At 39.9% G+C, this 18189-nt stretch overlaps 1 protein-coding gene across 2 annotated transcripts; it reads right to left on the bottom strand.

Annotated features, from left to right (window-relative positions):
- Positions 1-648: 648 nt before the first annotated feature.
- Positions 649-16142, bottom strand: zdhhc22 (zinc finger DHHC-type palmitoyltransferase 22). Of its 2 annotated transcripts, none has more exons than XM_051920113.1 (3): positions 16024-16142; positions 13873-14415; positions 649-2943 (listed from the first exon to the last, which is right to left on the bottom strand). In XM_051920113.1, the coding sequence occupies exons 1-3, from the start codon at positions 16052-16054 to the stop codon at positions 2669-2671; spliced, it is 849 nt and encodes a 282-aa protein (XP_051776073.1). In that variant the 5' UTR covers positions 16055-16142; the 3' UTR covers positions 649-2668. The 2 variants fall into 2 exon arrangements, with proteins under 2 accessions (XP_051776073.1, XP_028677503.1); XM_028821670.2 differs by lacking the exon at positions 16024-16142 and adding an exon at positions 15155-15608.
- Between the last annotated feature and the right edge of the window lie 2047 nt (positions 16143-18189).

The raw sequence follows: 18189 nt of genomic DNA on the forward strand, positions 1-18189 counted from the left end.
CTGATCTGCTCTTAGAAAAGAGAAAATCCACAATTTCGGAAATGTCTGCTATTGCACAATAAAAGGAGCAACCAGCCATGGAGTTAAAGAATGGGTTTAATTAATGACAAGAATCAGAGCCTCATTAAGCAACTGGTTGGAGTTAAATTGGTTGGAGTTTGAGGCCGTGACTTAGTTGGTCTCCTGTTGGCTCACTCACTTCACATTTCACTTCTGTTTGGGTGCCATTTAAGGAAAGAAATGAAACAATTCAGAGGAATGATGAAGAAATTCAGGGAAACATTTCTTAAAAAACAAGTCAATTAAAATGAATTCAAAAGAAGTTAATTAACAGCAAAAACAGATCACTAATTAAGAAAAGGGTTAGAATGAAAACCTGCAACCACTGCGGCCCTCGAGGACTGGAGTTGGGCACCCCTGCTCTAAACTAAATAGCCTTTTGACAAAGCCGTTGAGCCTGTAAGTTTCCAGTTCAGTACCCAGCCCTGACTCACCATGTGCCACTGGTAAGAAACTGATGATGACTGATCTGAATTTATTATTCTCTGACCCATTGTCATATCCAGATAAGCCTGATGTACAATAAGTTAAATACAAAGCAAAACAAGAGTGTTGGTAAAGAAATTAAAACTCTCCCAAACAACTTACTTCCAATTGCAACATTTTACAAGTTTATTCCAGTATCAAGAGCTAAAGCAAATGACAACACCTACAAAAATACAATCCATTAGAAACATTTAGAATGTAGTTTTGTTTTTTCAGTTTATTTTTTCAGTTTATTCAGGTGATGGTCCTGTTGAATTGTCAGTCAAATGCACAATTCTGCAAAAAACAGTTAATACAACTTGTTTCATAAATGTGTGCTATGCATGTTTTAACAAACAAGCATTTACTACTTTGACTTAAAAAAATTCGGAATACAAATGAAACAAAATCTTGCTGTTGATGGCTTCTGATATGAGAGTCAATAGGCTGCCTTCCACACCATCTGTACTCAGCACTAATATAGAAACATTCTCGCCCTAAAGTTAAAGCAAACGCCTATGTAGCCTGTTTCTGGGTGTTTCTTTTTTTACTTCTGTTTCTTTTCGTTATTGCTGTATCCTGCGTCGGCCTAGTGATTTACATTTCTTTATTGTCCATTGAAACATTTTGAACACAAGCTGTCTTAGGCCTTCAGGCCCTGTAGCACAGCAGAATGGATTAAAATAAATGTGAGGATATAAATCGCCTAAGGAAAATGTTCAGTTTTTCGGTCTTGTAATATTAACACATGTTTAGCCCTTTGTCAGCCGAGTGTCCAAGGAATAATATCCCCAGAAATTAATTTTCAAGGAAGCAGTAGTTTCACTTAAATTCTTTAGAAATACGTGCAAGACCCTGAGAAAACCAAGAGAAATGTGGTATTTCTCTAACAATGCACACAGTTTTCATTTCCATCTGTTCACTGAACATGCTTTTGTTCCATTACAGGTTCAAGCCCAGCAGGATCCAACACTGGACAAAGATGCCAGTCCATCAGAAGGCACACTCCTGTGCTCCCCCATTCTCACTTACACGTGGACAATTTAACTTTCATGATCAATCTAATGGTATGCCTTTGGACTATAGGAGATACCCCAAATTCACAGAAAACCCGAGTTCAAATTCAACAACGAAGATACATCAAGTGGTTGTGAAACTTTAGACCAAGTTCTGTAAAGTGGCACTGCTCTGCAGTACACCTTCATCCAACTCACTTGATAAGACGAAGGGGTAAAAACAGGGCCGTCTTAACGCATGGGCACGCTGGGCAGTTGGCCCCCATGCTAATCTATGTATGTTGTGACTCGCTGAGTGGTTGTGTAGGTAGGGGTCCCAGTGCACTGCTTTGTCCGGGGGCCTATAATAGGTAAAAAGGTGATGAAATATGAGGTCAGAGGTGACTCCACGAGTAAGGAGTATCTTCAATGTTTGCTAGCCACTGTGCCATAGCACCTTCTACTTCGAGAAGTTCTGAAGATAACCTGTGCTTGAGAGGTCACCTTTGACATGATTTCTTTCCAGAGTGTGTTTGTTTTGTCTGTCAAAATGTGCAAGTTGCTCTACCCTTGTTCCTCCTCTCACAGCCCAAAGACATACTGTTAACTTGAAAAGGAAAGTCTAAATTTGCTTGGTCTAAATAACTGGGTTTGTGAGTATAAACCAGTACTGTAGCCTATGAGCTGATACACATTCATCCAGTAAGATGCGGGTCAGCTCCTGGCTAATGGAGGACAGGACATTGTAAGATGTGCTTGTGCAGTTTTTTTTTTTTTATGTTTAGTTTGCTTCTCCACCACATTTTTATATTTGTATGCTATTTGGAGAAACGGATACCTTAAATGATCATTTACGCTCTCCCTCAATTTCCCATATTTTGGCAATGTGGCACTGCAAATTTCTTCCAAGTTACCCCTTACCTGTAAAAGTGTTTCATGTAAATGGGCATATGGGACCAGTATTTCCACCAGTATCCCTCAGGACACCCAGTCAGAACTGGATTCCCTCACAGTGTCATACGTCTTATGTTCACTACGGTCGTCTTATTTACAGTAATATATTTTTTTTTAATTCTTGTTGGGGAAAAGTATTGGCAATCAATGCTCTGGTACTGACTGCTTTAAGACAGAACCAGTTTGTTTTCCAGTTAGTCTCTTTTGTCAGCAGTTTCATCCTGTGTCAACTCGGCTGTTTGCAAAGGAACAACAAAGCCAAGCAACCAGCGCCTCCCAAATACATCACTCAGATTACTCCTCCAGCTGTTCCGGGTTTGGACCACTTGGCCTTTTCTCATCTGGCACCATGTCTGACCCCGCGCCACCAACAGGATCTGCTGACAACAAAACCCAGCACAGGTCAGTCCTATCCCCAGCCATACATAGAGCATGAGGACCAGGAAGAACTGCAGGCCTGGGATGGCTCCTGGAAAAAGAAAAGAAGAGAATGGGTGCTTTAAGTCAATCTTCTTAAAGAGTAAGTTCATCATTTGTCAAGTTTAAGTTATTTCTTTACAATCATGGTCTGTATTAATATACCACATAAAACTGTGTTCCGTTTTTTGGGGCATACAGTGGAGATCCTTGAAACCAAACCCCCTATCCTGTCTATACGTGAAGGAAAAGGCCTTAAAACTTACTAAATATGTCCGATTTGAAGCAATACAGGTTTCCATCTCTATATATAAATAAAATCCAAAGTCTGTCTGTCTGTCACGAGAGAACTACTTAACGGATTTAGATCGGGTTTTTTTCTAGAATTTGCTTGAACAATCTGCTTGATTTTGCGACTTCTCTCATCGTGCTAAGAATCATAGTTCACTTGCAGGAGCGATATATTTGCGCTAATCCGAGACAAGCTGTGGGCCGAGGGGTGGGGGAAGCATGTCATCTACCTCTGTGTTTTGGAGTGTACCTTGCCTCCGCTTAGCTAGCAATACCTTTTTGTTTATTGATTTTTAAAGATTGTCCTGTTTCACTACTATGGGACGTTATCCCGTCACAACTCAGAGCCCAAAACAAACAATAAGAGTGCATTAATAAAAGAGTCACATGATCAAATTGACCCAATACAAAAGAATAGGATTCATCACGCAACAAGAATAGACCCTTTGGTCAATTCTCACCAGCAGCATCAACTTTAAAAATTTACGCACCAACAAATCGAAAGCCCTGCAGGAGATCCTCAGCTTTGCCAACATTTGGACTGATATTTGGAATTGTTTTCCTGAAAATCTTGCAGCACTCAGTGAAGTGCAGAGTGAAAGATCCCAGCAGAATATCAAGGACATGGAATGACAGTAGCAGGGACATCACTATGTCAGTTAGATGGGGAGCAGCTGGGGTGATTCTTAAGGACGCACCAGAAAAAGACCTACTGCCAAACCAAGTTTTGGATCAAGGAAACTGAGAAGTAACAAAAACTGTAGAAGTTAAATGTAAGTCAATGAGCATGTGTTGTTGTTGCGTTCTTTACAAATACATTTAAAAATATTAGATTGGCCAAATATACTTTCATAGTAAATGGATTTAGAAGGATATTGTAAACATGCTGGGTATCTCTGGCACTGCCCTCCAGTGGTTCAAGTCCTATCTGACTTATAGGCAGGAGTTTGTTAGTCTTGGCAACAGCAGATCCAGCTCAGCGCCAGTCACACAAGGAGTCCCTCAAGGCTCTGTCCTTGGTCCTCTGCTTTTCTGTATTTACATTCTGTATTCACCTTGGCCATATTATCCGTAGCTATGGACTGGGTTATCATTTTTATGCACATGATACTCAACTCTACTTCAATGTTAAAAGTGGAACTTCATCAGAGCTTTCTCAGCTCACAACCTGCCTTGGTGAAATTAAAACCTGGATGGAGCAGAACGCTTTAAAATTAAATTGCAATAAAACTGAACTCCTGCAAATTGGGACTAAACTGCAACTTAATAAAATGAGTTCCTTCCCAGTCTATCTTGGCGGTGATCTCATCAGACCATAAAAAATCTTGGTGTCATTTTTGATTCCTCCCTCACTTATTCCGCCCACATAAATCACATTAAGAAACTTTCACCTCCGTAACATATCCCGTGTTCGCTCCTTCCTCTCCTTCTCTAATGCTGAGAAGTTTGTCCATGCTTTTATCACATCCCGCATCGATTATTGTAATTCCCTACTAGCAGGTGCCCCTTCTAATCTTCTATCACAGCTCCAGCTTATTCAAAACTCAGCTGCAAGAGTCCTTACTCGAACCAGCAGCAGTGAGCACATCACACCCATCCTGCTCCATCTTCACTGTCTCCCTGTGTCTCACAGAATCGAATATAAAATCCTACTAATAACCTACAAAGTCTTAAATAACCTCACGCCAAACTACATCAGTGACCTTCTCCATCACTATGTGCCTGCCCGCCCTCTAAGGTCCTCTGATTCTGGCAATCTTGTTGTGCCCCACACTAATCTACACTCCATGGGTGACAAGGCCTTCAGCTGTATAGCGCCCAGACTCTGGAATGACCTACCAAAATTAATCAGCTCAGCTGACTCCATGAATTCCTTTAAAAAACAACTCAAAACTCATCTGTTCAGGAAGGCTTTTAGCTCTACTTGACTTTATTACCCTTCTCTCAGTTTACTTCTTTGTCAAGATGCTCATGTAACCTGTGTGTGTGTGTGTGTCTGTTTTTTTCAGAATTTACTGCCTTAATCTTCTTTATTTATTTATCTGGTTTGTACAATGCTATATACTGTATACGCTGCCGTTCTTTATTATATTCTGTAAGTGCCTTGAGCATGGAAAAGGCGCTATATAAATAAAATGTATTATTATTATTATTATTTGGTTAAAGTGTGTAAGTTGTTCAATCTTAATTACATTTCTTTTATTTTAGTACTTATATGTGACATGATGAAAACATTCTAAGTTTATAATTTTCTTGTGTTCATGAATGAATAACTTTTTTCAATTTTTATGAGCTAAATTTTGCAGACCTGTGTTTTCTGTCAGGTATTTAAAAGTCATGTCTGCCTACAAACGTGTTTGTCAAGCGGAGCACTTCAAGGTTTGTTTTTTTTTCACCTGGGACAGCCACTGTGCAGAACAGTATATGCAATGAACACACAAATGCGAACATTATGAACTTCAAGCTTTAAGCTTTGTGCATTTAATGACGTGCCCACTTTGCCTTAATCAGGACATGTTTGTCTTCATCGTTGCCTACCACAGTCAATACTGATTTGCGTGTCCAGCTTGAGACTTTTTGCGAGGGACTGACATGAACACGGGGCATGCAGAGAATGTGTTGATTGTAGATTTAAGGATTTCTGTATGCAGTGGTGCCACCCATCTATGGCAGATCAAATTCGGCATCTGACACACATCAACAGCACCCCTCACCACACACACACACACACACACCCCAATCATGGATCTATGAACAATGCAACAGAAACATTGCAATGATAAAAGTGGGTTGAATGATCCACATCTGCTGCCTTGTGTTGTGTGTTGCTACAGCCTACTAAGGCTACATGAAGACTACTGATTTAGGTCATCAAGTTTGGAGTTTTAGCTCAAACCCAATGTTTTTTTGTTTGTTTAACTGTTCCAATAAATGTTGCAAGCAATTCAAATCTGACATGGATGTCTTTCGATATCTGTCCTCAGTCTGTAAAATCAAATAAAAATGAATGCTGACTTCTGAATGTTTATATTACTGAAATTCTGTGAATTTGTTAGCTCATAAGTGCTTAAAGATGCTTTGAGTGGGATCATCATTGCCATGTCTGTAGACAGAAACCCAAGGACAAAAAAGGATGAGTCAGAACTGATGAGCTCAGGATGTGAAGCAGTTTCAGACAAAGTAGCGAATTGACTATTTCAAAATGTGGAGCGAGACCTTTGATTATGGCAGCGTCTAACCTCAAGACTCGTTTGTGATAATCTATGTTTGAGCTGTGACACTGCAGAAACATGTATCAATTGAGCTACATTGACAGGTTTCCTCTGTTATGTCTTTTTCATACTTTTTCACACATCAAACCTGTGTCACTATTTTACCATTTGTGCTAATTCTACTGCATTTCACGGTTGATTTAAAACCGTATACATCTAAAATCTATTCTGAATTGTTCTTTTCATTTTCTTCATTCCTTTGTGTATATGAACATGAGAAATGTATTGCATTTAAAAAAAAACATAAAACAACTTTCTAAAAATGGACATATTAATACTTATCTGCCTCTGCATGTCGTACTTGTGTTCTTTCATGCATTTCTCTGAAATCTGTAAAACACTTAGACATGGTAACGTTTTCATGGACAGTTCACTCTCTCCTTGACTCCCATATTACGCTTATAATAATGTTTACTGCTACCCACTACTGGTTTCTTTCCTATTTTATCAGTAGGGTTTGGAACTTTCTGAACAGAACTTTTTCTTTGTTGATTTGTATCCTACATAACAAGATTTTTGGGGCCTTAATCCTCACCTTTTTTCTCATAGTCACATCCAAACATCAAGTGCTTGGCGACTTCCACACCTTTGCAGTTTTAACTCAATAAGTGGACAATTAATCTGTCGGCATGTCACTACCACTTCTGCTTACCTCTGTGAGCTGATTGTACATCCCACCTTCAATCCCATGGGGTCAATTTTGAGTTGCCAGATAACCCAGCAAAATGTTTTTAGCATGTGGGAAGAGTAGCTGGAAAAAAGTCCACACAATGGAACAACATTCCAACTCCATGTTGAAAGTGGCCTAGCCCAAATTTAAACCTAGAGATGTGAGGGAACAGGGCTACACTCTTAAAAACCCTGGTTCTACAATAGCACTTTACTGGGTTATGTGGTTCCTCATAGAATCACTGCTTGATAAAGAACCATTGTATTCTAGAAAAAATTCTTTGCATATGAAATTGAGTCTTTGTGATTTGTAAAGGTTGAAAGTGGATAAAACATAATGTATAGCAGATATACCTAGGATGGTACTAGCAGATCAAGAAAACCTGACTTAGCTTGTGTTACTGTGTATCATCTATTCATGGCTAAGTTATGAATCTAAATAAATAAAGGTTCCTTCTGGATCCTTCATTTGGATTTTTTAAAACAAAAATGGTTCCTCTATGGCAGGGGTCCCCAACCCCCGGTCCGTGGCCTACTACCGGTCCGCAGCCGTCTGACAGCCAGGCCGTGAGAGAACTGCCGGCAACGGCGACTCACTCAGTCTTTTCAGAACGCTTGGCGGGCAGGGCTTTGCAGCGGTGCAGAGAGAGGAGAGAGACCGAGGTGACAGAGTATTACAACAAAGTATTTTTATGGTCCCAACAGTTTCCCCATATGACACGAGTCTATAGAAATCACGTTACTACGAAGTACATTCAACAGATGCTTTCATTACAACGAAGTGACTTTGAAATGCTTGAACGAATCATCCACAGAGCAGTTAGATCTGTGGTCACAGCTCAGATGTGCACGTTTGCACAACGATCCCCAAACAGAAACATTGTAAAAAAAATCTCTTTCTTCGAACTTTCCTCGTACTGTTTTTTTTTTTTTTGCTGTTTTTGTTGTCTGTGGTTTTCAGTGATTTCTTTTGCTTATTGCTTGTCAACATTTGAAAAACATCCATTGGAATTTAACTCATTGTCACCCACCTATAGAAATGGCAGACACGAAAAAAAGATAGCAGTGTTAATGTTTGTGATGTGCAATCTGTTGGATTGGCAAATGTAAAACATATGTCTTTGTTATATGCAAAAAAAGAAGAAAAATCTCAGATTGCAAACGTATGCGAACTGCTTAATAACTTTAATAATAATAGAAATGTTATGTAAATTGTGTATAAAACTGCCCCCCCCAACCAACCCTCCCGACCGGTCCGTGGAAACATTTGCATCTAATAAAGTGGTCCTTGCTGTCATAAAGGTTGGGGACCACTGCTCTATGGCATTGCTCTGTAGAACCTGTTTGACACTTTAATTTTTAAGAGTGTACTTTTAATGCCAAACACGAAAAACACAAATTTCTCAACTCATCATTTCTGTTCTTTGATTTGAAAAAGGTTGCAGAATTTTTAATGATGATTGATTTTAGATCCATCCAAGTTAAAGGCAGTTAATAATTGGCACTGCCAAATTCTGTTAAATATTTTGAAATACACTCTTAAAAATAAAGGTGCCAGAGTGGTTCTTCAGAGTGATGCTGCAGGGGAACCATTTTTGGTTCCCAAAAGACCCATGCACATGAAGGTTCCAGAAAGAGTTTTTATTTATTGAGATCTGTTACAGGCTCCATACAGTGAATAATCATGAATAGACAATAACTGACTTGTGAAGTCCAAATGGACTCCTGATTTTAAAATGACTCTTGCTGCCTACAATGGCACAAGCTAAGTCCAATTTTTCTTAATATGTTAGTGTCCTGCTAGGCAGCCTACCATACATTAAAGATTTGTTTTTTTCCACATATTAGGAAGTATTTCAAAGTACAAAGATCCAAATTCATATGCAAAGAACCATTCCCAGAACGAAAAAATGACAACCCAGTAAAGAACTATAAAATGCCAATAAAGAACCATTATTTTTAAGAGTGGACTTGTGAGATTTTGTTAAGTACTTAAAAAGCCTTATCAGACATTTAATTCCTGACTTTCTTTTATTTCTCAACAAACTCCCATATGTCATCACAAAAATCATCAGACAAGCGGGACCTCTTACAAATTAGCTCAACCCCAGAGTCACTACTGTACGTTCTTGTGTTCCATCCCTCCCAAATCTAATCCTGCTCTTGTGGTTCGGACCAGGCTTCCAATATGTGAAATTTTCTAATCTCTTGTTGATTGGTACACTGAGCCCATGATTTTGTATATTTAAGGGTTCTCTCCGAGAGGAGTGCTTATTTGATGCCTGCCTATGACTTATTGAACTGATGCACAAACAAATTCTTCATTCATATTTTTAGGTTCCTGACTTGTTTTTAATGAAATGAGATTCATGTTTGACTTTAACTGGCATAACTACTAGAAATCTATTTTAGTACAGTAATGAGAGTTGGACACTAAGGAGGGAGAAAAGGACCTGTACCGAATGGCTAGACAGAGGGACCGAGCTGGGAAAGATGTGCAGCAGGTTAAGATAATAAAGGATAAAGATGGAAACGTACTCATAAGCGAGGAGAGCATGTTGAGCAGATGGAAAGAGTACTTTGAGAGGCTGATGAATGAAGAGAATGAGAGAGAGAAGAGGTTGGATGATGTGGAGATAGTGAATCAGGAAGTGCAACGGATTAGCAAGGAGGAAAATGGAAAGGCCATTGGTCCAGATGACATACCTATGGAAGTATGGAGGTGTTTAGGAGAGATGGCAGTGGAGTTTTTAACCAGATTGTTTAATGGAATCTTGGAAAGGAGAGGATGCCTGAGGAGTGTATTGGTGCCGATATTTAAGAATAAGGGGGATCTGCAGGACTGTAGTAACTACAGGGGAATAAAAACTGATGAGCCACAGCATGAAGTTATGGGAACAAGTAGTGGAAGCTAGGTTAAGAAGTGAGGTGATGATTAGTGAGCAGCAGTATGGTTTCATGCCAAGAAAGAGCACCACAGATGCAATGTTTGCTCTGAGGATGTTGATGGAAAAGTATAGAGAAGGCCAGAATGAGTTGCATTGTGTCTTTGTGGACCTGGAGAAAGCATATGACAGGTTGCCTCGAGAGGAGCTGTGGTATTGTATGAGGAAGTCGGGAGTGGCAGAGAAGTACGTAAGAGTTGTACAGGATATGTACGAGGGAAGTGAGACAGTGGTGAGGTCTGCGGTATGAGTGACGAATGCATTCAAGTTGGAGGTGGGATTACATCAGGGATCGGCTCTGAGCCCTTTCTTATTTGCAATGGTGATGGACAGGTTAACAGACGAGATTAGACAGGAGTCTGCATGGACTATGATGTTTGCTGATGACATTGTGATCTGTAGCGAGAGTAGGGAGCAGGTTGAGGAGATCCTGGAGAGGTGGAGATATGCTATAGAGAGGAGAGGAATTAAGGCCAGTAGGAACAAGACAGAATACATGTGTGTAAATGAGAGGGAGGTCAGTGGAATGGTAAGGATGCAGGGAGTAGAGTTGGCAAAGGTGGATGAGTTTAAATACTTGGGATCAACGGTACAGAGTAATGGGGATTGTGGAAGAGAGGTGAAAAAGAGAGTGCAGGCAGGGTGGACTGGGTGGAGAAGAGAGTCAGGAGTGATTTGTGACAGACGGGTATCAGCAAGACTGAAAGGGAAGGTCTACAGGACGGTAGTGAGACCAGTTATGTTATATGGGCTGGAGACGGTGGCCCTGACCAGAAAGCAGGAGACAGAGCTGGAGGTAGCAGAGTTAAAGATGCTAAGATTTGCACTGGGTGTGACGAGGATGGATAGGATTAGAAATGAGGACATTAGAGGGTCAGCTCAAGTTGGACGGTTGGGAGACAAAGTCAGAGAGGCGAGATTGCGTTGGTTTGGACATGTGCAGAGGAGAGATGCTGGGTATATTGGGAGAAGGATGCTAAGGATAGAGCTGCCAGGGAAGAGGAAAAGAGGAAGGCCTAAGGGAAGGTTTATGGATGTGGTGAGAGAGGACATGCAGGTGATGGGTGTAACATAGCAAGATGCAGAGGACAGAAAGATATGGAAGAGGATGATCCGCTGTGGCAACCCTAACAGGAGCAGCTGAAAGAAGAAAAAGAATAAACACTTGAGGAAAAGAGACTACCCACAAAGATAGACAAAAACATCACAATCCCATCCTAGAAACCTCACACCCTCAAATAATCACACATGAAATGATAAATAAATAAGCTAAAACTTACTCAAGGAATACTCCACCCAAAAAATATATTTTTTCATATTTTAGTTACCCAATGTAGTTTATAGTGATGGCTGAGAAAAACATTTTACCTCATGTTTTCATGCAGAACTGAAATAACAAAATTTATGACAGAAGTCAATGCTGTACAATGGAAAAAGATGTAAAAAAACCCATAGAAAAAAGAAAGTAGAACTTCAGATTGGATAACAATGTAAAAAGGAAATAATCCTACCCTACTCCCCACACCAAAGAAAGAACAAAAATAATAAACTAATACATTTGAAATAAACATCCAAAATCTAGTGAATAAATACACAAAATGAAAAAAACAAACCAACCACTGAAGAGATGGGAAAGAGCACCACATTTGAATTAAATAAGCAAAGCACCAAAGACCAAGACCCCAGAGTAGTAGCAACACTACAAAACAAAAACTAACCAAAAGATGAAGAACAATTTTCAAAAACCTAAAAAGAGTCAAATCAGTAGTCTAACCCAGATAAACAAATCCAAAAGCCAATGCCAGAATCTTGAAACTTGAAAGGAGGAGCAAGTCAGTGTGTCAGTGGAAGACTGAGGTTGTTCTCCTTGCTTTTGTTTGCCTCGGGTGACTGCAGTGCATTAACAGCAGCACATGAGAATGAAACACAATTAGAGGTTAGGCCTTTTGATGCCAGTCTTAATTGAAAAGGAGAGACATAAAATGAAAAGTGATAGAAAAAATAATTTATGGAGCCAAGGCCAAAGTTTCATCCAAATAATGACAGACGTTTTGTACATTTTAAAAATACCATCTGTCCTTGCAGTTTATAATAGGGCTAAAGGGTACCAGGGTCCAAACATGAATAAAAGTCTTAAACTTACCAAATATGTCCATTTTTCAATAAAGGGAAGAGTGTTATCAGATATTAATCTGCATTTTCAGACTGCACAAATACAGTAGAACCCGTGTATTTTGATACACAGTGTCGCGTCCACATTGCCGTATTCCAAGCAAAACCCGTGGAGAAAACTCCGCGCATTCCAGCAACGTGCAGGAGGATGTGCTTCTTTATCTGGCATCATTTTCACCATTAATTTGAGAGACGGAATATAATACTGTACAAAGTATTTGAATATTATTTCATTTTGGTAATGTATTACTGTGTGTAATTTATCAATTAAACTTTATCATATGTACATACATAAACAAAAAATAACAAATAAATAGGGTTTGCTGCTATCTGTGGTTTTGTGGATCCGCAGTAGATCTTGGAACGTATCACCTGTGGATACATGGGGACTACTGAATTGTAAAACAGTGTATTCACATCACGTTTGAAAGGAATAAAAATAGTAAACACACAATTTGTGTGATTTGGTTATTTTAAAAGAAACTGTCCCTCCTTCTGTGGCACTTTGTGAAAAGTAAGAAGCTGACACACACCCAACATACTCATGCACGATCCCATTCACACTAACCTGGAATCACCATTTCAACTCATCTTTATGGCTTTGTATATGTGTTGGAGAGAACATGTAAACTCCACACGGTCAACAATCAGGCCCATGATTCAAACCCATGATGTGTTAAGCAGCACCAGTAATGATTGTTCTACCTTGCCACCCTATATAACAGCTACTCATCTACACAGTGTTCAATCTGCTAGTAAACGGCATTTTCACTGTAGCTCTACATTTCAGCTCCCTTCACTTTCAGTTGAAGTAAAATGACTCATCTTAAATCTGTTTGAAACTGCTAATAGAGTCAATAATCAGTAATCAGGAACAGCTTTTGTTTTCCTCTTCAGCTGCAAGTAGTTGTCTATGGAGAAAAGAGTGCTACACACGTGAAGGTCTGCTTTCAGCAAGTCTTCTTTTTCAAGTGTTCACATCGATCCTTAGCATTACAAGCCATAACTTCAACGTATTGTTGTTACCACAAGGAAGTCGATGAAAACTGTAAATGCTTTGTTTTTTAAGTTTTTGTTTACACCCTGAATATGCACATTTTTTAACTATTTTCTTGAAAGACAAAATTGCTCTAAGCAGCTCCAGACATGTGTTTGGCTTTCGTGATGATCAACCTTCTTGTTTAAGTCTAAATATACCCCCTGTGAGCAGACAAGTGAACAAAAAATTTATATAAAAGAAAATTAGTTCCAAGAATCTGTGATAAAATAATTATTTCTAATTAACTTTCATTATGCCTCATAAACACACAAGACATATTTTCTTAAATCGAAACCTCTGCTGCCTAAAAGTATACATATTAGGTAAGTTTTAGGCTATTTCATTCATCTATGGACCCTGGTACCCTTCAGTCCCATTGTAAGCTACAGGGACAAGGTATTTATAAAATTTGTGTTAAAAAAGCTTCACTTTAGAACAGTTTTATGTGGAAAATTAATACCACTGTAATGAAGAAATAATTTTGACCTGAAACTTATCCTTTAAAATGAACGACAACAAACTTACTATTTTAGAGTTTTCTTGCAGATTTGAACAGTATTTAGAAAGAAAAAAAAGCAAATTGAGAAACCTACCTAAAAAGAAGTAGCCAATGGAGAGTGGAAGAAGTGTGAGGAAGGTGAGAGGGTTCTCAAAGGACAGGGAGTACTCCACAGTCAGGTAGGCCACCCCAAGCACCAGTGAATACAGGCACGTCCCAGAGGTGTAGATGCAGAACATGATGAAGTAGCGCATGTTTCGATTTCCAATACAATTCCCTGTGAAGAAGCAGTGGTGATCCCGCCTTAGGATAACTTTCTTACAAAGTTTGCAGAAGTGTCGTCCGTTGAAGAGGTAGTGAGCGTCTACTCTGTCGGGGCAATCTGGTGCACACACAGGTGTCACCACACCCTGTGCACTCTCAGCTGGGTAGCAGATGGTCATTGTGTAGTTCCCAAGGGCATTGACCACCAAGAAGAGGAAAAGGATGATGTGGAGCAAGGTGGCAGGGCTCCTGTCGAAAATGGTAGGAATGAAGAAGCAGAAATGCAGGATGATGGTAACCACAGTGGCAGTGAAGAAATAAGCAGGGGCAATGGAGTTGAGGAGTCTTAATCTGAGCATGTTAAACTGCATAACTTCACATAATGGAAACAAAACAGAAAAGCAGAGAGACAAAAGAAAGCATCACAAATGGTGTGTGAAACCAGCTGCATAATTATGGCAAGCAGAAATCAAATAGTTTTCAGAAGCTAATGTAAAAAAATCACAAAGCAATCCAATGAATTACAAAAGTAATAAACATGTTGAACCTGTTTACAGTAAAATAATTCAGCTAGAAGTTAAACCTATCAGTTCTACTCATTAGCATTGTCTTATATCAGTTGTAGACTATCCCTGAATATAGCAGGCTATTTTGTTATAATTTGAAAGATTACAGAATATATTTTAAGCGTTCAAAGTTTCACTACCTAGGCAAAATAAGACATTATAATCTTAGTGACATAATCCTCTAAACATTTTATAGCCCAACATGCTCTTGGAAAAATGTTTGCTTGAACATAACAAAACCGCATTATGTGTCACATTTTAAGGAACTATACAAAGCAAGTCTGATTGCAAAGAAAAACGAATTAATCTAAAATAAATACAGCAACGGATTTACTAATATGCCAGAATTATCTCACTTAACTGCTCTCCCATTCCTATCGTAATGTATTTAAAAGGGCCCGATTTTCCACTATGAACGTTAAGAGAGGCTTATTTGGATTGAAGATTTTTCATCTTATCGTATATGATAAAACCTCTCCGTGCATACCCATACGCTTTTTAATCTCAAGAACAAGATTAGCGCCCAAAATACTGCCTTCCAGGTACCTTTGTTCGGTTAAAAAGACTGAACCACGCCGCCCGACTGCTCCGAGGGGCTGGAGATCGACTTGTCGCAGGCTGCGTAGCGCCGCTCGCTCATTCATTCATTCATTCCTCCGCAGAGGCCGGGTGGAAGACACGGAGCTGTCCTTCAGCACCAGGCTCGTTAAATCGACTTGGATGAGATTATAATATTTACTCGAAACAAAAACAACAAACCTTGAGGCCAGTATAAAAAGGCATATATTCAGATACAGTGGAATGAAACGAAGACTGCACCGAGCAACATTGGCAAGGATTAAGCCACCCCTTCCCCCACCATTGGCTCCCTTATTTTATTACCGCCTGCTCGTGCAGCTCAAAATAACCCTGATGTCAGCCTGATTCGCGCTTCACGTGAATATACTGTTGTCTGAAATATTTCATTTATGTATACGTAATATTTAGGACAGTTGGAATATATTGTCCGTGTTAGACGAAGTCATTCCGATAAGGCACACGCTTTAACTGCCGACCTTTGAGCGTCTCGTAGGTCTCCTTCAAGGAAGCCTGTGCGTATCCTGCGCGACTGGGAGGAATAGTGCGAAATGGAAAGCACGATTCTTTACCTAAATATTAATATTTCACTTCTGAAGAATGCAAAACACAGTTAAGACATTTCCCATTTATATTACATTCATGCATACATTTTGAACCCCCATTATCCAGTTCCGGGTCGCGGGAAACTCGTGTCTATCCTGGGGTCCATTCCACGCAAGACGGAAACGATCCCTGCACAGTGCTAAACTCTCGTTCTTATTGTACAAGACAGATAGAAAAACGCATTCTGTTTACACCTTCGTAATAGGATTAGCGTTTAAACGGCAACGGCTTACACTGTTGATCCAGAAGATATTTGGGTCCCATCTGTTTTTCACATTTTAGTATGTTGCAGCCTTGCACAAAGATGGGTTAAATTCATTTTCCCCTCATCAAGCAACACTGAATATCCCAAAACGACAGCAGTATTTTAGAAATTGTTGTAAAATTAATAAGAATTAAATGACTGAGATATCACATTGACACACGTGTTCAGATCCTTAACCCAGTCCGTCGTTGAAGCCCCTGGGGTCTTCCTGGGTCTGACGCGTGTGACTTTGGGATTTTCTGCTGTTCCATTTTGCAGATCCCTGAAGCACTGTCAGGTTGGATGAAGACCATTTCTCTTTTTCAGCAGGGCCGTCTTAACGTATGGGCACAATGGAGCATAGGGGTCTACAATGCTTCAGTGTCTATGTACAGTATTTTCTATTTTACTATCATAATGGGGGCCCCAGCGCACTACTTTGCCCAGGGGCTTATGATTCTGTTAAGATGGCCCTGCATTTCAGGTTTCGATTGGGTTCAAGTCTGCAGCTCTGGCTGGACAACTTAAGGACATTCCAACAGTTGTCTGAAAGTCACTCTTGTGTTGTACAGTATTTACTTTGTGTCATTGTCCTGTTGGAAGATGAACCGTTAGTCCAGTCTGAGGTCCAGAGTGTTTTCATTAAGAGTTCAGCTTTCCCTTAACCCTTTCTAGTCTTCCAGTCCCAACCTCAATGCATGATGCTGCCACCACCATGCTTTACTGTTGGAATGGAATGACGCAGGTGACGAGCTGTGCCTGGTTTTCTCCAAACATGCTGCTCGTCTTGGTTTCATCAAATCAGAGACTCTTGTTTCTCATATTCTGAGAGTCCTTTAAGTGTCTTTTTGCTCCAAACAGACTTCCATGTTCATTTTACTGAGAAGAAACTTCTGTCTGGCCATTCTGCCATAAAACCCAGATCAGTGGAGTGATGCAATGAGGGTTTCCCATCTTAACAGAAGTTCTCTGGAGCTCAGCCATGGGGTTCTTGGTCATCTCTCTTACATGGCCCTTCTCCCATGATTGCTTACTTTGGCCAGTTGATCAGCTCTAGAAAGATTCATGGTTGTTCAAATCTTCTTTCATTTAAGACTTATGAAGGTCACTGTGCTCTTGGGAACCATCAGTGCTGTAGGACTTTTTTGTAGCCTTCCCCAGATCGACATTAATCCTGTCTTTAAGCTCTGCAGTGAATTCCTTCAACTCATGGCTTGGTTTTGCTTTAATTCACATTGTCATCTGTGGGACCATCTATGTGTGTGCCTTTCCAAGTCCTGTCCAATCAAGTAAATTGACCTCCATTGGATTCCAAAGAAGGTGCTGAAGTAACTTTGTGATGGTAAATAGAATGGGATGTCAGTAACTATCTATCTGATTACTGTGACCCTTATTATCACAGGTAATATTATGGTGTTAGTATTAACCAAGGGTGGTGCAATGGTAGTATCTCTCCCTCACAACAAGGAGGCAGGGGTTCACATCCTGAGTCCTCCCTGAATGGAGTTTACATGTTCTCCCCGTGTCCATGTGGGTTTCCTCTAGTTGTTCTGGTGTCTTCCCACAGTTCAAAGACTTGCAGGTTATGTGGACAGGCATTGCTAACTCGGCCCTAGCGTGTACATATGCTGTATGCTGCATATGTGTGTGAGTTTGCCCTGTGATCGACTGAAGCCCTTTCCAAAGATTGTTCCTGCCTTGCAGCCTATGCTTGCTTGGAGAGGCTCCATCTTCCCCAGGACCCCGCTCAGGATTAAGCAGGTTTAGAAAATAACTTTGAGCAGTTAATATAAATCAAAATGTCCTAATCCTAATTCCTGGACTCCTGGTCATCTTGTGGCACACTACATGAGACCTCTGTATTGGTAAAAAAAAAATTTGGTTGAAAGAAATGAAGATATAAAAAATCCTGAGTTTAGTCTGCGATTATCCTCATTTCTAACTGAACTCAGTACTAAAAATTAAATCTCATGTGACTTTATTTCTTTAAATCTTAAATGAAAAGAATTCACCTGGCACGTGCCTTGCTGCAGAACTCTGTATCTGACAACTAATTTAATTCAATGGTCTATCCACTGAGTGTCGCCACATTCCCTGTTATACAAATTACAGCAGACTTGGTTGACTTGAATGTTAAATGACCGAGTTTTAGCTG

This window comes from Erpetoichthys calabaricus, chromosome 16 (genome assembly GCF_900747795.2).
Source record: "Erpetoichthys calabaricus chromosome 16, fErpCal1.3, whole genome shotgun sequence".
Classification (NCBI taxonomy): domain Eukaryota; kingdom Metazoa; phylum Chordata; class Cladistia; order Polypteriformes; family Polypteridae; genus Erpetoichthys; species Erpetoichthys calabaricus.